At 37.7% G+C, this 21,948-nt stretch overlaps 1 protein-coding gene across 4 annotated transcripts in view; it reads right to left on the reverse strand.

The window, feature by feature from the left end:
• Positions 1-21,948, reverse strand: part of lpp (LIM domain containing preferred translocation partner in lipoma) — a 208,316-nt gene that overhangs the window by 71,764 nt on the left and 114,604 nt on the right. For all 4 annotated transcript variants that reach the window (XM_030132580.1, XM_030132583.1, XM_030132581.1 and 1 more), the window contains one exon: positions 10,550-11,140. In XM_030132580.1, the coding sequence (XP_029988440.1) occupies positions 10,550-11,140 (591 nt within the window). The remainder of the gene's footprint in view (positions 1-10,549; positions 11,141-21,948) is intronic.

A 21,948-nucleotide genomic window follows, 5' to 3' on the forward strand; every position in this document is an offset into this window, starting at 1 on the left:
TATTACCCCTCTATCTCGTACTAAATTAAAAAATGATCGGGTTTCCTGGTGTGTCCACACATACAGCAACATGTTTCTTCTTTGCTTGTTGTAATGTACGTCAACATCCGTTTTTTTAATTCACCTGACTCTAGTTGCAATAAAAGGTCTTTCCATTGCAGTTTTGCGTGATATACCATTTGCGCTATGGCCGAAAAACCACCTCTTGCCAGTGCAAAAACTTTTAATCAAAAAATGGGACTTTTGACAAAATTGTCATTTTTCCATTCGGCAAATTTTTATGCGCAAGTTATATTTACGCAATTTGAGGGTCAATGGAAAAGCGACTACTGATTGACAATTACACCTCACATATTGAAACCCCCCACCTGTCAAAATCTTTGCCACACAGTACATTTTCAACAACTGCAACACTGGCAAGGAGAACATGTAGAAACCAGTGTCCTCTTAGACCATATGACTTCCAATATGTTGTCCTTATGGAATCTCTGTCCAGTGATGCTGAAAAAATATTAAGTATTGCCGCTTTAAGTCAAATCCAGTGATGTGAATTGTGAGTTTTATCCACAAGCAGTTAGTAGTAATTATTAGCAACGTAATGAACAAAAATAGCACAAACAGATAGTAAACAAATTGACATATTGTAAAATACGTAATAGTAAAGTTAAAGGCTACAAGTACTGGTCATGCCTACGACATTAAGTGTGATTTGTGTATAACTTAGAAGCTAGAGACGTGCAAATTCAGTAAAAAAAAATGCTGTAAATGCACCACACTCATGATTCCGGGAATGCTATGTAAAAGGGACACCTCTTGTTCTGCAGCCAAGGTGTCGTTTTGATGATGTATCGTGTGTGCAAACACTGCGCCAGAGGGATTTAAAAATGAGCATGGGCCGTGTACAATAAACAAACATATCAACGCGACCAGAAAGATGTCGAACTGGGGAGACGATGAGATCTGTGAACTGTTGTCACCCAAGGTGGAGGACTCTATCCATGCTATTGTTTGTGGAACGGTGAAAGACAGGCCAACTTTGGAGAGGTTAGCAACACCGCTATGCTCGGGGTATTTCCAACGTGGAAGTTATATGTCACACTATACTCTGCGCTGCGTCACCACCCCTTTGATTCCGGAATGTAGGCCCGCTGTGTAAAAGTCCAGCCTGTCTCACCTCTGTTACTCGTTTGGCTTGGCTGTGGAAATCTGTCAATGGTGGAAAAAAGGTGGGATCACCATCTCACCTTTTTCCCAGGGTCTCTGTGTTAAAGTGGCTATATACTGTGCATGCATGACTGATAGTTCAAGCACTTTACACTGTACTGCATGTTACCCTGTATAAATAAACATAATTAATTGTGGTTAATCAGCAAATTGGGCCACTGATTACGAGTCAGATTCTGGTTTAGTTCAATGAATCAATCAGATGTTTGATTTCTGAGTCAGATGTTACTTGAGGTACCCTGAACTGCTCCAAACTGTCAAGTTTCATTCCAACTCACTATTGATATTTTAAAGCCCAACACTGCTCAGAGCTGAGTTTCAAAACATCAACAACAAATTGTCATGCGCATCCCAGAGCCATGCAAGTTACAGCTTTCAATGAAAGACATACCTATAATTTTAATGTGCACTCACATTAACTGTGTTTACAAGAGTTGTCGGCTTTTATGACCCACTCCTTTGGTATTCACTCCTTCGAAAGAGTTTTTTTATGAAGCTCAAATGCTGATGTTACCAAAGTTGTTCCATAGGGGCTGTGTTTAGTTTTTATTTATTTAATAATGTATATAAAATAAAACAACATTTTATTGTCAATCACCTAGCAACACAGTTTTCTTTGAAATTCCCATCTGATATTTGTGCCTTGCGTCAGTGAGTATTATTAATGCAGATATATTTGTTTTAGCTTGCAAATTACTTTGGGTGAATGATCCCAATGAATAAAGGGCAAACCGCCTGTTATTTCTGCTGCCGAGTATAATCTTGGTTTTTCATGAACGACAGAGAGGAAACAAAGAAACTGTTGAAAGGGCAAAGCAGCTTACAGGTGTAATTGGAGTATTCATACTTAAACGTCCTTTTTCAAAACCATGACTCATTTTGTTTGTAATTGTGTGATAAGGACAACTGCATGGAATGAGTTGCAATTATACTGTACTTTGAGGTTCATTTCAACACCTTTCATGAAAATTATACACAAACAGAAAAGCTTATTTCAGTGTCAGTCATTCTTCTCAACGCTTCACTGTACATTCATTTGGAGGAAATTGCTACACAGAAATAGAAATTGTGCTTTAGCCCTGTAGACTCGGAGGCATTTGAATGGCAACAAAACAAATCTGTTTGGCTTTAAAGGCCACTTTTCCTAGTGCTCACACTTTATGTTTTTGTAAAAACAGAAAGCGCCTTTGAGGGTTTCTTAAGTGTCATTTATTTCTGTTTTGTGTAGCCATAGGAACATTTCTGTAGGTTTTTATGTGCACACTTTGCATACAACAAGCAAATGAAAATATGTGGCTGAGGTGTTGATGTAACAGCTTGTTTCACGGCTTCAACAAATGAAAAAGGTCCAGGTGGCCTGAAAATGATAGTGATTCAGAGCTGGCAGTGAGTTCTATCAGTCACTACATTTTTAAAAGCAATTAAAACACGGAGGTATTCATCTATCGGTGCATACTTCAACCTAACTGTTTGTTTGTTTATTGAGGAACAAAAGAAAATGGTCTTTCAAGGTAGCATCTACACAGTGAAAAAAGATCACAGGCTGCCAATCGCCTGTCTTCATCTTGTAAAGCCCTGGGCTCTCACTTTGTAGTTACACAGAGTAACGCCGCACCAGGCCACGAATCCTCTCTGGTAATCTATAGCTGAGCTGGTAACCCAGCACCCAGTCCACATGCTTTTTTAAGCCCTCTTCATAGCTCTTAAGTTGAGGGCAGTTGGGGTCAATCACCTGAGGAGAAGACATGGTGTATGATGTAAACACAGCAAGTGTTCACGCATGAACATCTTTCCAGGCAGAAATATAAGTACAGGAGCAGAATAACAGTCAAGGCCATAATAGGCACGGAGGTTTTCAGCAGCTACTACACAGGCTGAGCTGTATCAACTATTTTTAAAGGTGTGAAAGGTTCACTCGACGTGTATGATCAACAATTAATGTGCTGATTTACAGAGGTGGCAAAAGTACATGCGTTCTTCAAAAGACCTAGACATACAGACACCTGCATTAAAAAGAACAAGTACTGATTCAACTTCTATACACAGGAAACTCAGTGAACCGCATACTGGTTCATACTGAAAGAACATTAAACCTTCCTAATGTCAAGGAAAAGAAAAAATAATATACAGAAAATAATGATGCTATATCCTTGCATCTTATACACAGGTTTAATCTTAAGTGTTTTCCACAGTATATAAGTTTCTTCAGTTGTTTGATATTATTTAACAAGGTTTTTATTTCATTTTGGTCATTTTGTTAAATCTTTTACAGTTGATTATGTTTGTTATGTTTTAACAAAATATTGCATCTTTAGAAGACAAAATGGAGTGCGTGTAGTGACAATTACACCAGAATAAATAGATTAATTTTATGTGTCTTTTATTAATGATGATGACACTGCCGTCTTTGTGGATCTCAAGTAACATTACACTTGACTTGAAGCAAAAAGTACATGTAATACTGGTCAAGGTCAGGTTCAGAAGAACACAGGGTGACACGAGGTCTTGGTGGGGTGGCAGACGAGGACGACATGGGAATCCCCATATAAATGTAAATGGAATTTTGCAATTGTTCCACAAAAATACTTCATACGTGTATACTGTAGACTGGACATATGTATTAGTGACTTATTTACATCAAAATTTAATGTTAGTGCCATAATAACACTAGATGAAATAAATGAATTTATTGGTCAATCACATTTCCACAGACAGAAATTCACTAAAATCCTCCGTGATTATTCATTCCTGTGCACACATGCTCCACAGACATTCACAAGAAACCACAACATTACAGAATGGACCAGTGGGCTTGTAAATAATGTGGACAAATAATTCCCCAGTTTGTAGATGAAAATCAACTTTTGTGAATCTGTAAAAGGCAATCTGCATAAGAAATGTGTGTATTTGTGTTTATCTGATAGAACAGAATCTACTTATGTGATTCAGGAGTAAAAACAGACTCAAAATGTGTTCTCTTTAGCTTGTATGTGCACACAGATCTTCTCAAAAGCAGCATTTTTAGTTTTGTTTTATGACTTGACAGTGTTTTTACAACTTCATGTCTTGTCTACACATGTTCACATTTTCTTCAGTAGAATACATTTTGATTAGTGTTTATTTATACACTTTACTTGACAAGCTAAAAATCTTACTGACCCTAATTTGATCCCATACAAAAACAGTTTTTATAAATTGCCAGGCTATTACAAAAATCTGTTTTGTGTGAGAGCGATTTATTTCATAAATACACTTTCATAGATGACCTCAAATAGATTTAACGCCACTGATGGATTTTCACAGGTGCCCTTAACTGCATTCCTTTATGTCTGAGAGTGTAAAATACAGCATTGAAAGCACAATTTGCAGAGATTAATAAGGGCTCATGCTCGGTCACACGCATTAAAGGATGTTTTGGACGCAGCATATGCAGATATTCTTGTGCCGGTCAGAAGGCAAAGTGGCCAGGACTGGAGGGCAGAGAAATGTCACATATTTAAACATGTTTGACAGATGAAACCATCATTGACCTTCGAGGGGGCTTTAACTGGCTGCAGGGATTGAACAGTTCAAAATAATCCCACCCCTGTCAAATGTCAGTCAAGCTCAGCAATAACACAAGTCATCATCCAGCTTAGCTTCCCCTCCAATTTCGGGAAAGACGGAGAGACTCGTGGAAAGTGGTGTGTTAACCGGCAGCCATGAAATCTGTTTTTTTTTTTTCTCTAACGACAATAGAGATCAAACACTGGTGGATTTGGGTAATTAAGCGTCCTTGAAGCCTGTTGATGGGGAAATTCTTCTTACACCTTAGCTTTACGTGTGAGTAAGGACGTGGTCGACGATGATGTGGTGTTAGGGGGCAGAGCAGGAAAAGCTAATCGCAAACACTGTAAGATCACAGCACTTCACCCAGAGTTCATCTCGGACTTCTAATGACACTGACCTTCTATGAATACACTCAATTATGTGAAATGATCTCTTTAATAAAGTCCTCAATCAAAGTCACAGACCCCCTACTGAGGAAACACTGCATCAAATGCCTGCACATCAATATTTTGATAATTATGGCACACATGTAAATAGCCCTTTTAATTGACTGTGTTTTGGTTTATTTACACAACCGATTAAGAGACATGACCCACTCCTTTTAAGCAGATTTAACACCATTTACGCTTATGAACATGTCACGGCATTGGGCAAAGTTGACAGATTTTGCTTTCATTCTAATCTGGCTTTTACAGCGGCTCTCGTCTATTTTGGCGTTAATACATGAAAGATCTGCGATACAGGGCACAAATAAAAAAAAAAACAAATAAAATAAGAACAGATTATGTGTAAAATAAAGAAAACTAACAGCTGTTAAAGGTTCAGATACAAAGGTTTCTAGGGTCAAGCATGACATCTGAGAGTTATTTACTGCATATTGCTGAGATGAATGTGTGCATATGGAACATTAAGTTTCCAAATATGTTCTAAAATAATCAAATAAAGCGAGGGAGAAGAGGCACAGAGCCCATTATCTTGCTTCTAGTATATCCTTGGGAAAGAAGACAAATATATATTTATATTTTTATATGTATATATATATATATAGTGTGTGCGTGCTGCATCTGTAAAATTAGTGGTTTGCTTTTATCTGATATCAAAGAGCTGCTCACAAATCTATTAAACGCCACCTTTTGTTTTTTTTAAACATGTATCATACTGGGACCAAAGAGAGCTTTTCAAGCAAAATGTAGACTTTTGTTTTGAACAAATATAATTAGACTTATTTTTAAGATACGCACTGCAATGCTGAAGCTAATTTGTATTTAGTAAAGTACAGTCCTTGATGAGCTATTCCCAGAGGCTGAGAGGCCCAGTTTGTATTTTGAACCAGCATAAAATCCTTGAATTAAACAAAACTCAAGAGCCTTGCACTTTCCAGAGATTGTCGACAGCTGGATATATTGAGATTATAATAGCTGTCTCTGTGGTATAGCCTTCTTTCTTCTAAGGGACAACAGTATTTTGTAATTTTTCTCAGTCATCAACAGCGCTGTACAAAGGTGTGATGATGGCTGGATCAAGTGTTTTGCAAAGGTTTTGATGGCTTAAAAAGGAAACTAAAATGATCTCTCATATGACTCCTTCCATGGTTTCTTAAAGTGTACCTGTACTGGTCATGCTTACGACATTAACTGTGCTTTGTGTATTACTTATAAGCCAGAGAGAAGCATATTCAGTAAAAAAAAAAAAAAATCGTCATAAATGCACTACACTGAATCTTTTTATTATGTGAATTATGCACGGGGGCAGAACCTATGGGGAGCTGCCATTGGCGGCCAGAAGTGATGTACATGTAGTTGTTTGATCAGTGCAAGTAAACAAGCAGCAGTCAGTGAGCATGATTGAGTGGAAAGCACATGTTTGCACTGGATTGTGCAGTCGTAAGCTTTGCAATCTGCCATTGTCCTAGAGATGCAACCCAGCACTGGCTGATAACGTCTCATCTTAGACTGCTGCATGAGGTCAGTGACCAGTCCATCACAGCCCAGGTAATCAGACAATACAACAAGGCTTCATTGCTACCGGTGCTGGAACAGCCCACGAAGGAAGCAATATGTCGCTGACCATGTCTGACAGACGGAGCAGCAATTTCGTATTCATGCGTACTTGACAATGGGCTATAACGTAAGTTACCTGATAGATCTGATAGTATTATACATGATCTTTTGAAATAGCTAGAAATTAAAATTCCCTTCAGGTACCCTTTAGATGAATTATTAGACAGTACCCTGGGAACACATTAAACAACTTGGTCACAAATGAAACCTAAAAAAAACAAACAAAATATGTATCTTTTACTTCACCCTATGACACTTAGTAAAAAGAAATGCACTTTCCAGTGTAATTACAGGATTTTACAGAAAGCATCATGTTTGTAGCATTATTGTGTATGTCTATTTATAGTATATTTGACACATTTTCAGTTATTCCACTTTAACCAATAATTTGTGTAATTTGCGTGACATGTTGTTTTGCTATAGTCACAATGAACTCAAGCAGTAAACAATTAAGGTACTCCGTGAGCCGCTGTTGATTACTGAGGTCCAAGTTGTGTGATCAAATAAATTATTTTACATGGCTAGATGGTTTACTTTTAAGTATGAAATGAAGTGGAAATATTTTCAGTTTATTGAAACTGTGGTAGAACAAGTTAAACTACAGTAGGTCCAAAGGGCAAGGCCCTCAGCTCCAAAATGAAGCTGATTGGTAAGTATGTCAAAGTTGTCATACCCCGGATGGTCACTAGATGCTGGCTCCTAAAAGCCCTGGTTCCATAGTACACTGAACCTCTCTCTAAATAAGTTGGTGACCCCCCCCCCCCAAGAGTCATCCCAGTCTAATCCATTTTATTTGGACCCACTAATAAGTGATCCATGGTCCATTTATAAATGTTTCTGTACCAATCAGATATCAAATCAAACAGAAGTATTGGTGACTGCTGTGTCATGCTTTGATTGACAGGTCTGTACAACAGGTCAGAGTTTCTGTTTGTTACATAGAGCATATTTTTACTAATAGCTCCACTGTAACTGGGGTTAGGTTACACTAACTGGATTTGAGTCCACGGAGTTTGTTAGACAAAGCTTGATGAAGTTTGCTGTTTTACAGAGTCACTAAGCTAGTATTTAGCATTAGCTCACATCTGACCCCTTGCAGTCTTGCCACTCTGCCCTTTGTGACCAAACATAGTCACTTCTATCTACAAAAAGCAACACGACGGTGACCAAATACTGATTTCAAAACAGCAGTTCAGAAACCAGCATGTCATGTCATGCCACTTTAATCTTAATCTAATAAATGGTACTGTGTATCTTGTGGTGAAATGGTAAGATGGCTATATATGCATGTATGAGATTCATTTCCACTGCAAAACCTGCTATATGCACTTAGAGACTATACAGAAAGCATGTATGGTGTAGTATGACACTCTATTTTCTTTAAATTTGTCATCACCTCCTCATTTGAAGTGACACCTCTATTAAGTTATGTGATTTTCTTTATAATTAGAGTAGAAATTCTTGAGTTCTGGTCCTAAACATGTTTTGTCAGGTCATAATGACACTGGCCACCCAAAACCAGTTCATCCTTGAGTCCAAATGAACCGGTGCACCAAACTTCCATCAGTATGTTCCTGAGATATTATGTTCAAGAGAAGACAAAAAGGAGAACAATGACAATGAAACCTGTACAAGTGTATGTAATATTCACTGATGCTAAATCATGCTTTTATCTTTAAAAGAAAATAAAAATCTAAACATGAAGTTAAAAGCTTAGTTTGTGTAATGTACTGGGTAGATACAGTATACACTGTATACAGTGATAGAAACAAGCCCCCTTTGATGAGACAAATGAAATCGGATGGTGTAAACCCCAACAGAGAAAATCCTTCAAAAATTCATAAAGGTTAAAATAACTGTTTATTCTGAGCATTTCAATGAAAGACGGCAAGCAGCTCCCTATTGCATTGCCATCTGATGTTGCTAAAGGAGACATATGCACACTATACACCCACATACACACACAAACATGCATCTCAGCAAACTGGTGAAGATTACGATGATGCAAACACACTGTTGTGTATAAACAATGGCAGTTATTTACCCACAAACTTATTACACACCAACAAACAGGTTTATGATTGTAAATGGTATAGAAAGTAACTCCACAGATAATTAAGTGGAAAGCAGTGGCCAAGCAAACAGCTGGATTGGATTTAGCTGTACAACCAAGAAAAGAGCAAATCAGGAAAAAGAGAAATAGGCTCAAAAAAGGCCCTTCTTATGCAAACTGCACATAGTGGAGTGAGTAGATCTGCTAAGTTCACATGGAATGTTTTTGCCAAATGTGGCAGTTTCTGAACAAGCAGAAGAAACACACTTCATCCCAAAAAGCCCAAACCTGATAGTCAAAAGTGTGAGTTTTTAAAACAAAAAAAAACCCCTAATAAAATAGTGCTGTGCGTGGTTTGTACAACTGAAATGGTCAACTACAAGAACTCAGAGAAGACACCTTCAAGCAAATGCTAATGGTTGGCATAGCAACACCACATTCCAACACATTTTGTAATTTGTAAACAGTTTGTTTAAGGTACATATAGCCCTATAAAAATACCCATGAACATTACACTGTCAGTCAGTGTAAAGAACCTTTGGTGAATAAATAATGCATGTGCATTTTAATTTACAGTCAGCTTCAGCCATTAAAGTAAATCACCATCAGCACTATAACAAAAGTATTAAGCAGCACATTTCCTAATTAGGATTGACTGCAAAAATCTGAACTTTTGTGATGAATAGCCTCATGATAAATGTATTTCAATTCAGAGCGCTTTAATTTTCAGGTTGGGAAATTTAAAAAGTAATGGTTATTTATTTGTAAATTAATCAAAGGATAAATGGAGTAATCAGATGACTGTAATACATATACATGCCCATAATTAAGGTCGTAGATTTCAGTGACAAAACCTGGACCCGTGGGACCCGATAGAGGACACGCAGTTTTCTTCGCTGGATGTCTGGACTCACCATTTGCAAAAGAGTGAAGAGCTCAAATATCCCAGAGGGACTCAGGCTTAAACCACTACGCTCTTGACAAGAGCTACTTGAAGGAGTTCAAGCATCCAATCATGACGCATCCCAGACTACTTACTCCCTATGGAGGTATTCCAGGGATATCTAACCGTGAGAAAGCCCCAGGGCAAACCTAGAACACGTTGGAGGGATTAAATGTCCCAGCCGGCCTAAAAACGCCTCGGGATTCTCCAGAAGGAGACGGGAGAAGTGACAAGGGAAAAGGAAGCCTGGACTGCTCTAGAATGACCTAGACCATGAACAGTGGCAAAATGAGGAAAAGGTCAGATGGACTGATGGACATACAGATGTACGTACATATGGATGGACAGATGGGCTATTGTCTTTCTGAGAAAGACTTTTTTTTAGCAACAGTAGGATTTAAATATATAAGAACATAGAAATCGATGTAGAATTTCTAACTCTCTGTTTGGTTTGGTTTGATGTTATATTTTAGTACAGAGCCTTTTCATGACCTTTAAATTACTGGGTTATGTTGTTCATACAAACATGTCTTGTATCCATTCCATATACAAGGCAATGCAGATTAGAACCAATGAATAAAACAACCTTGCTGTTTCTGGGGTCGGCCTTTTATTTGTTTATGTCAGCCATGTCTCTAACAACTGACAACCAGATTTATATCAGGCAATACAGCATTTTTGGAGAGGTAAAAGTAAACACATGATACAAAATGTACCTACCTTTGGCGGAACAGCTGGTCCAGATGTGTAGGGGGCCAAGCTCGGTGGCACATCTGTGATATAGGTCTTCTTGGGGCCAGCAGGCTGGTACGCTTGAATGGGGACGGGGTCTGGTCTCCGGGAGCTTGGCCCACCTACATGGGGCACTCCTGGATGCTGCTGGTCATGATATGCACTCTGACCCATGGGAGAGAAGCCAGGCTGTGGTGGTCCGTAGGCAAAGTCAGGACCTTTAGGCTGTGCATGCATGTACTGCACCTGTGCAGGGCTGCGGATTGGATGCTGGCCAAAATGTTGCCCACCTGGAGCTGGATGCTGGGGACCAGGCTGGGCTGACCTCACCTGGACATTGAAGGTGGGTTGGCTCGGGGTGGAGGCAGTGGCATAGGAGGCAGGGACAGGCTGAGGCGCCATGTGGCTTTGAGGCTTGGCAGGGCTAGAAGAAGGGGTCATGGATGACATTCCCCCAGGAGCCTGGGGTTTGGGTGTAGACTTCTTGGTGGCAGTCAGAGGTGGTTGGGTTGGGATGACCATTCGCTTGTATCCAGTCACTGGAGCATTAGGAGTGGAGGCTGCAGAGGATCCAGAGTTCTGAAAAACAGCAAGAAAATGGGCTCCAGTTAAAGCAAACATCCACAAAAACAAGTAATTAATAAGTAATTTAATCAATGCTTAGAGACCGGAGGACAGGAGCAGCAGCATGGAAACCAAACAATGCTCAGCAATGCTTTTCTGACTGGAAACTGATGATGTTATACTGCCGTCTCCAAAGTTACCAGACTCCCTTGACAAAAACAGTAATTTTACCGAGCAGAATATGCCACAGTCTAGTTTATACATTTGGATCCAGGTCACACAGTAACACAGTAACAACAGAACTTAGGTAGTGGTACATTTGCCTCTGTTGAGGAAGTCTGGTGTTTGAAGAAAGTGAGTTAAGTTCAGTTCTCTGTCTATAAAGAAGTGAAAACATTAAATATGGCAAACACACAAAATAACACAATTTTTATGTTGGCTTTTTTCAGGTTTTGGGCTACAACACTGTTTATTGTCCATGGCAGTGCGTTGCTGAACTTCCATCCCAGTACTCCTGCTTGCGTCTCTTAACCGGCCTGATTTGCCACTACAAATCTACAGTAGATAATCCACTGAAATGTTAATGATCAGTGTTAATGCCTTTAATAGGAGGTGAGCAGCCCAACTGTCCCTCTGCTCTGACCTTTTAAGGCTTCATATGGGTCTGCATATGTCTTTGGGGATTTTCTGCAATCCCTGAAGTCCCTGAATGACTCCTGTCACACACATCCATACTTAAACATTCACCCACTGATCACCAAACTCTAATCCTCTTTCTGACTTTTTTTTTTTTTTTTGTTTAGAATCATGCAGTGGGTGGAGTTAGAGCCAGAACAGTGCTAAAGTTACACAATGCTTTATAATATTGACAATTAAATAACACCAAGCATGCAAAAACTGGATAAACTACTGTGACTGGAAAGAAACTGAACAGGATGAACTAATTTCTGTTGGAACTGAAACACTTCTATTCACCATTTATTTACGGATAGTTTGCCTTACACTCACACCGATTATTCACCCTGCCTCCCCAGAGTCGATTACAGGGCTACCTCGACAGCAGAGGTTCTGCGTTGTCCATGACCACTGGTAATCTATGGCTAATAAAGCAGGAGGGTAGGGGGATAAATTGTTTGGCAGAGGACGCCATGACAGCAGATTGGCAACGGCACATGACACTTGTGCTGACTCCGGCTGCTTGGACGGGAAAGATGTTAAATCACTGAGATTTGTAGCATTGGTGTTCCTGGGAAGAGATGGCTGTAAAGGAGCGATGTAACCCTCTGCTGTTGTGATTCTCACTCTCTCAACAACTCTGTGTTTTGATGCGACGGCTACATTTGATAGACAGAACTATATCCAAATATTGAAAAGTCAAAGAAAGCTCTATGGAAATGTCAGTGGCTTCTGCCCCGTGTGTCTCTCATGTAAGTAATAATTGTTTTTCACTACCACTACATATCGGTGTCAGACGTTCAGCCAGTCTAAAAAGGGTCTATCATTAACCTTGGATGGCCTTATTAGGTTATTGCCTGAAGCCAAAAATCAGAGTCAATTACTAAATTTGCAGCACTAAGGGAACAAAAATGAACACTTGTAGTCTGTAGACCCTTTGCAACTTGGTTTGACGAAATGTCTTCTAAATTGGGGCAGAGAAACAATTCCAGTCGATTTTCCTTTACCGCTGATCAAAGCTTGCTGCGCTGAAACATCACAAATAACCATTTTTGTAGCAGTGCAACACCTCTGAGTAATTCCTTGCTTAAATTGAACAATAAAACCTCCTCTGTAATCATACAGTACATTTAAGTCTGTGATCCTTACAATATGCTAAGATAAAAAAAAAAAAAAAAATTCAAGTTTTGCTACAAGAGGTGCATGCATCAACTGTCTAAATCCCATCTAATCTAAGTCAAAGGGTAACCCCTAAGGTAGCACTAAAAGCTCCAATAAATATTTTCCGCTCTCAGTCTGATTGCTGTCTCACTGATTAGTGCCGATGTTTATTTAAAAAGTATGTCTGTCTGCATATGTATGGGAAAAAATCTGCACTGTGCCCTTTAGGAAGTGAAATTACTTAATTTAAATGTTTCATGGGTTTTAAATACTCTAGATTATTAATTTATCTTTAAGGCTTTAGAACCTACAGTAACATTTAGTTAGCGGAGCACTGGAAATGCAAATTGGGCCCTCAAAATAATTACACTGTCATGGTACGTTTTCCACAAATTACATTAAGAGAATGGATTCAGCCCTTTTCTGAGGGTGATGAAACTAATCAAATGCACACAATCTGGAAAAAAAATGTGAGAGGAGAGGGAAAGAGATTTTCATATTAGCAAAAAGTAGATTTTTAGTTTTGTCAAGCTGCATGTGTATGACCTGTTAAAGTTAACAGGGTGGTTTGGAGATTGGTAGTAGCATGAGAACCAGCAAAAGAGGCTGTTCTCATGTTTCTACAGTGATTAAAGCCAGTGTTAGTCCAGTTATATTATTATGTTCATGCATGTTTACATTATTGTAAAAATATTACACATAATTGGAAATGATCCTGTGTAGATTGTGCAATGCTGTTACATTTAATAATATTTTCATGAGTTTTTGGGAGGCTTTTGGCTAAGACTCTGACTTATATCGTCATTAGACAGAGGTGAAGAAAGGAAAGAGGGCCTGGGAATAATATGAAGCAAATGGTCCAACCAACCAGGAATTCAACCGAGGACTTGCTGCTCAGGGAATTTGTCCCCATGTGGTGTGAACCCTCATCACTCAGCCCTCAGGTCACCCTAATATTTAACATTTTAACCAACATTTAACAGTCGTGCTATAATATTGAAGGGAATAAATGGCTGTGAGAAATTTCTTATCTTACAATACACAAAATCCTTCAGAAATATTACTTGGTATGTTCCCTTAACATTTTATTACCCCGCCCCCCAAAGGGGAAGCAAGGGGTATTGTTTTTGGTTCAGTTTGTTTCTCTGTTTGTTAACACTCTAGCAGCAAAACTATTGGTTGAATTCATATCAAATTGGGTTTATATATTACCAGTGACCCAGAATAGATGTGGTTACATTTTGGGAAATGTAGGTCAAAGTTAAAAAATTTTTATGAATTTTTAAAATCTTTTTTTCTTCTCTCATTTACTTATAGTGGGCGGAATTTCAAATATCTATAAAACATCCATTTTGTTTCAATTTACTTCAATCTTGGCACATATATAGAGGCAGTTGATATGCTGACATCACCACATGCACAGGCATGTTAACATCAGCTGGATCGATGCCAAAATAAGCTACAATATGTGCGAGGGGCGGGGTTTGTTGTGCCTGGCACCACTTGTTGATATCTTATTTGGCTTGCTTTTATTGATTTTTTTTTTTTTTTTTATCATTCCTTTCTTCTAATTTTACCTCTCTACATCAGGTTCTTGTTAGGTATGAAATTAGGTATATGACTAAATTTGTAAGATTATTTTCATTTCCAAAATTACAGTTTTCAAGGCATGAAATTCAGTGTTTTTAAATAAAAAAGCCATATTTACGTAATGTGATATAATGAATTTAACAGATGATATAGGCTGTTACATTAAATAAAATCAGACATCTCTCAGAATTTGAAAATTGTTGGAAACAAAATATACACCATACACCTAGATAAGTTAATATTACACCTTAACAACTAAAGCTGCACAATATTATTAAAATAAATATCATCATAATGATTTTTGTCTTAAAATAACAAATTATCAAAATCATCAAAATGAACAATGTCAAAAGTATTTTTATGGTAATGATTTTAACTCTACTGTTTTATGATGAGAGAAATACATATTTTTATAACAGCACAACTATAACCCATACCACTGAAAATACGTGCAAAATCAAGTTGATGAGGTTTCATACAAAAACTTATTTTCCTTATAAACATTTCATTAGTCATAAGCTATAATAAATCATTTAGGTAGTTTGAAATTATGGTGTATGAAATCACACATTTAAAGAAATGATATTACTAGATGTAACAAAACTATAACTAGATGTTCCCATAATATGTTGTTATTGAAGGTTAAACATTACAGTCTGCTACCACATTCAAACATAATTAAAGCATGTATAAAGTATAAACTATATTTTCAATTATTCCATATTTCATGATGATAAGGACTGTTTACCTTATTACAATTATTATTATATACAATTAGACTCTATTATTAGTATTTTATTCATGTGTGAATAATTCTGTTACCTAATATGCTGACCTTAAATGCACACTGGCGTTGTCTCTATCAGGCCTCACACACACACACACACACACACACACACACACACACACACACACACACACACACACACACGCACGCACACACACATTCACAGTTTCAAAAAGTTTTCCCTAACCCCTTCAGAAAAGTTAACCCTCACTCTACACGGTAATTCAGACTGACTTTGCAAACAACATAAGTGTGAAATTTCACAGAGACTCTCAAGAAAGCCTTTTGACACATTAAAAAAGATTAGGAGAGACTATACAAGCCTTGGGGGTCTGAGTAAAACTGTTAACTTTGCATTTCAAACCACGAGGGTGGGGGATTTTTTTTTCTAAGCAAGCTTGGGGAAAACCCCTGAAGAAGGAGAAGTTCTGCATCTTTACAGACTCATCTAAGACCTTGGATATTTTTCTCTTAACTTTTTCTTTTTTTTTTTTTTTACTGCTCCTTATTCATATAAAGCTCCTGACTGTTGGGTGTAGTATTTTGCATCTGTTCATTTCAGCAGGTACAGTGTGACCATGGAAGAATCCCCAGTCAATATTCTAACCATTCATTTATCCCACTTTGAGTCATCTCGTCTCGGCACAATCGGGCACAATAGTCACATTTCACAACCCGTCCTCCTTCAATACAGCCTCGCAATTGAGGGTATCAATTCTCTTCCTAAAATAATTCGAGATAAGGCACATTAAATATGATTAAACGACGTCTCTCTGGAACATGGCAAGACCTCTAGCTGTTTTGAACTATCTTTCCATTTGCAGATAAAGTGTGTTATACACACAGTGGGAACTTTCTGCATGCGTATCTCAAATCTGTAAATCTGATTCTTTTTGCTCCTTCAAGTGATAGTTGCATGAAAAGCCTTAAAGAAGTAGATATTTTAAAATGTTTCCACCCACACCATAAAAATCTGAATAAATGGTAAATGGCTGCCCTGATATGATGCCACTTCCACTAATTATCTCACTCTCTTCTGAGAAAATGTGTACGCTCTACAATGTCATAATATTGGAATTCAGCACTCGTAGTAATTAAGTCTGAAAGGCATCACTGAATAGAAATAAAGAATTAGCTAAATGAATGCACCTTAATCATATCTTAATAAAAAATAATTAGGCAGTTCCTACTACCAGGTGGCTTACTGAGTGCATTTACACAAAATGCTGTATTTTTTAATATGTAAGCGTGGATTAACTTGAGATTCAAACTTCCCCAGCTCCTTCATTTTTATTTTGATCAATTATCAAACCACATTTCTTTGTTGTTACTTTGAATCTGGACAGATATATTTGGATTAGATATAAGGATGAAAATATTCACAAAGTACATCTTAAACTATTCACATGAGAGTCAGCCTGTAGAAGAATAGAAAACACACAATTCTGAGGATGGTGAAACAAGTTTGGCTCTGCTGTGGAAGAGACAACTCAACCAAATCGGTTAACAATTCTCCATGTAGTTTCTCCTGAAAAATATCACTGTGGCTTTTAAGGGTTATAATTTTAATCATGTAGAGTGAACTGATACTAAAGAGGTACTTTACTACCACTTTACAATAATGCCACTTTTCCAGTGACGGTATCAGCATGACTTGCCTCAAATCGTCATGCCACATTTAGTGATTCCACAGCAAGTACCCTCAGATTCTACTTCTGGTTTCATCTTTGCAGAGGCTCCAAGTGAGCCAGTAATGGAGATCATAGATTGTTCGATCCAGAATCTGCATCAGTACATCATCAGAAAATGCCGGATCCAGTAAGCTCTACCTTGATTAAAAAAAAAAAAAAAAAAAGTCTAAACTATTCTTTCACCTAAAGACAATTTAAAGTACAGGGTTTATTTCAGAAATTATAATGTATCATACACTACCAGTCAAAAGTTTGGACACATCTGTTTTGTCTTCATTTTCATGACTATTTACATTGTAGATTCTCACTGAAGGCATCAAAACTATGAATGAAAACAATGTGTGAATTATGATATAAGTCAAAACATGTTTTATATTTTAGATTCTTCAAAATAACCACCCTTTTGCTTTGAACCTGAAATGTTTTCCAACAGTCCTGAAGGAGTTCCCAGTGATGCTGAGCACTTGTTGGCCATCTGCGGTCCATTTCACATCATTTAAATGAGAAGGTGTGTCCAAACTTTTGACTGGTAGTGTGCATTTTAAGTTTCCTGCTCTTCCATTGTTGCTTTACTCATAGCTGCAATCACTCTGAAGATAGTCACAACAGTTTCCATTGCATTGCTGTGATGACCATCCACACTGAAGGAGTACTATATGTATTTGCACCAGGTATGAACTGCACTGGTGCCAAAACCAAGACAAACTGAGTCCAGTCAAGGAGAGTTGAGCTGAAAGTCAGAGAATAGCAGCATATGATTATTCTTATAAAGAATTGATAAATGGTGAAAAATAGGTTATTAATGATGTTGTGCCTTTAATAAACTAACTGTTTGTGACCACAGGAGTACCAACTTGTGACGCACTATTAAAACAGTTGATGTTTAGTTTTATGTGTCGTCTGGATGAATCAGAGAATCACATTATAGAAGCTCTAGTTAGCCCCCTGAAAAGCTGCTATCGTTTTACCTCTAAACTGAGACGGCATTGATGCAATAGTTTGCATATTTTATAATGTGCTTAATTTTTTATCTCCTTTTTATTCTTTTTTTATTCTTTTTATTCTTTTTTATCCTTTTTATTTTATTTATTCTGTATGTTGTGTGCTTGTGGTTTATGGACTTGTGTCTGCAATAAAGTTTATTATTATTATATTATAATTAAGTTTTCATATCAGGTATACAAGGGCTTCATACTTGCAACATGTAATAAATGATGCACTTTTTATCTATGTGTTCTGTTAGTTCAGGTGCTGACTAGTTGCTAGTGACTTAGCTCAGCTTTATATCATCCTTTTTTAGTCACGTAAGTTTAGTGTTGCACTAGTAATGACTGTCGTTTCTACAGATTTCTATGTAGAGGACACATGTTGGGGTTTTTCCCCCAATAAAGTTCCTTATAGTCACTCCTGAGTGCCTCAGCAATTCTTGTGCTGTCCTCTACAGTGGTAACATTGTGAACACTAACTACAGCACCTTAGAATAGGAGTTAGCTAACATTAAAAATGACTGCTTTGGATAGAAACACACATGAATGTTAGTTTTTATATCCTTGTGCTAATATTTTACTGGTGTCTTACCAGCTACTGGGTTACCACAATTTACAACCAGAAAATGAGAGATTTATTGTAAAGACTAAAACCAAATGTTTGTAAAGCTTGTGTGTGAGAATTTGTTCATTGGATCCACAATAATTTAATATATGTATTTTAAAAAAACCTTTAAAATGTTAACATGCTGATGGTATTTAACTTTAGTATATTACTAAATATCAAATAAAGCTAAAGGGTACAAAGGCTGCTGATGAGGACATAGGAAGTTCAGTAGTTAAAGATATCTGACTTCTTACTTTTTCTCAGTTTTCTCATAGCTTTATTGGATGGTTGGATAGAAGCATTTGCAATCATATTTATACTCTAATTATAAAATATTTAGTTTATGAAAGGGTCGTGTCAGTATTTTAAATCATATGCATTCAACATTTCAACAACTGGCTCATCAGGTAACGCAAACCACAAGCACTTCAGATTAATATGGAGTCATACATACAAAATGAATAGACATGAACACAAGGTCCTGCAACACTTTAATAACCTCACAAATTTTCCGACTGATTTCATAAAAAAAATATTCAAAGAACACTTTCTATTATTTTCCATCTTTTTCCATTATGTCTCGCTGCAGTGGTTCAGTCATTTCTCAGTCTCCTGTGGTGACTATACAATGACTACAGACACTGAAATGCAGAGAGAAATGTGAACCAACCCAGAGTAAGACAGGTAGCTCCTTATACACTGTACAAGCTATACATAGTATAGACAACGTAGTTGAACAGTTAAAGTCCATGCTTCAAGATTCAGTTATGTAATCCTTCAAAAAACTGGGTTTCAGAAGAAAAGTATGTAATATTTCTAGTATGATGTAACAACATCTTACAAAGTAGGGCGTATTACTCAGTGATGCAACTAAAAAATAATTTTCTGGGCTATTGTGTGAAGAAAAAAAAAGTCCCTCAGAGTCACCAATCGTGGCACTTCTGGAGGCTATCTTTACAAAAGAGGCAAATGTGTGTTTTGTAGTTCTCACACAGCAGAAACTAATTGTTTCATTCACCTCCTGCAGCACAACAGGCCATTCTCACCACACATCCTGAGTCATCCCTGTAATGAGGTTTTCATGCACTTGTGACCCCTCCTGCTTCAGGAGGTGAAATACTGCACAGCTGAAAATGTCCATTACTTACAGTACGTCAATATTATCAATGCTGGTGATGGGCAACTGTAACTACTCCGTCACAAGCTGTGTGTGTTTGTGCATAAGTGCATAATGTGAGCTTGTGCATGTTTTTGAGACCCGGGATAATATGCAATGACAGCAGTGGATGGTAAGCCTTTTAGCATTGTTAGCAGGGAGGCTAACTCCATGATGTGGAGAGGCAGGTTACATTGACTGTCACAGCTTCCTGGCTCAAACAAATTTGTCATTGGTTCACTCTGTTATTAAAAGACAAAAGGGTGATACTGTGCAGTTTATTTGACTAACGAACATTGACGGAACACACTGTGGCGCCTGAAGGCATGCTCCTCTCTCCACAGTTGGCTGCCCCTGTCAAAACTCAGAACCTGCTGCCAGATTGACCTTAAGGTCAACGGGCGCCACTGGCACTGTGGCAACATCTCTGCTCTGCGCAGCAACAAAGCAATCAAACACTAAAAACAAACAGTCAGAAGTTGCAAACCACCACCAGAAGTCCTGTAATTAATGTGCCAAAGCGTCCTTTGATGCGTTTAAAACTGAGGAATGAAACAGTCGCACAATCACAGTGACAGAGCCCTGAAGAGTAAAATATCTATTGCACAGAATAGCTGCCTACAGCCTTGACCTTTCATAGGGAATAAAAGAGGCTGACTAGCATACCAGCATCATGCCAGCGACAACAACAAAAGATGAAAACAACTGACACTAACATTCCTCAGTTTACACCAACTTTCAAAGAGAAAAATATGGATTTTAAATTGATACACGGTGGTAGTTAACAATACGTCATTTATTTTATTTATTTTAACTTATTACTGACCTTTGAGCTTACTGGAAACCATGGAACAATGCAGCAGTAATGAATTGACTTAAAAGAAGCTTAGATCAAAGTGCCTAAGTGAAGTGTAAGCAATAATGTCTAAGAGACATTCCTGTCTTTTCAGTCAGGCAACAAAAGCAAACATAATACAGAAACAGTAAAAAGAAAAGAACACTGAAATGAAGGCCACAGGATGTTCTGAAATAAAGACAGAAAAGAAACATCTTAATTCAGCTGCTTTCTACACATATTTCGGCTAAACAAGTATAATGACATACTCTCAGATTTTCACTGTCACAAAATATAATGTATTAACTTCACATGACTTAAAGAGATTAAGAGAGACTCACAGAAAGCCTCAGTAAAAACAGGACGTCTGCGGTGGATTCCACGCAGCACTTTGAAACCACTGATTTATTCATTTATTTGGTATTTTATGAACACTGTTTCATACAAGCTCAAGGTCTTAATCGATTAAACATTAGACCAGCTGAGACAATGTGGTTGGTCCAGACAAGGCAAAATGAAAAAGAAACAAAGATAAAGTAAGCGACTAACTCATCTCTGTGGTCAGTAATCTATGTATGTCCTGTCTCTTACACTTACTGAGGGTCTCTATTAAAACAATAGGAGACGGAGCAGGGGCTCATATTGTGTAGGAGCGTACATGTTGTTTCAGACACCAATGCTGATGAAAATTTCACATCATGTTTACAGAAGAAGTGTTGCATCATTTTGTTAACATTTTGTTTAGTGACACATATACCATGTTATGTCATTTTACTCAAATAAAATATCCACATGTAAAATTTGAATGTTAGTAAAGAGACCACTCCAACGACCAAATGAAACTAGCCAATGACAGGTGTCTTTCAATATTGTTTTCCCTGTTGCTACATGACACGACGAACGTACACAAACTACACATCGCATAGTCTGTGTTAAGGCTGGCCAGTGACACAACCAACCTTTTATTAAGCCCTGCCCACCTTAGCTACATCTGCAATGCATGTCAAGCTTTAGCTTTTAGCATGTCACTCTGTGAGATGATTTCAGTGTTACCTGAGAGATATTCCAAAGGGAACAATTGCAAATTTCTGTAATTACCGTATGAAAAAGCAGAGGGGCACAAAGAATGGACTAGTTGAGCTATCTTCACATTACAGTGTTATAGTGTTAAGTTATAGTGTTAAGCTATCTTCACATTATAGTGTTAATTTGATTCACAAAAATGCTGGGGTGAGATGCTATTTAACAATAGCTCAGTTAGCACACAGTTGTTAGCGAATAAGTTTGGCTGAACATTATATTTTATTCATGTTGACTTAAAGTTAGGTGGTAGTG

The sequence above is a fragment of the Sphaeramia orbicularis genome, chromosome 4 (genome assembly GCF_902148855.1).
Source record: "Sphaeramia orbicularis chromosome 4, fSphaOr1.1, whole genome shotgun sequence".
NCBI classification, from domain to species: Eukaryota; Metazoa; Chordata; class Actinopteri; order Kurtiformes; family Apogonidae; genus Sphaeramia; species Sphaeramia orbicularis.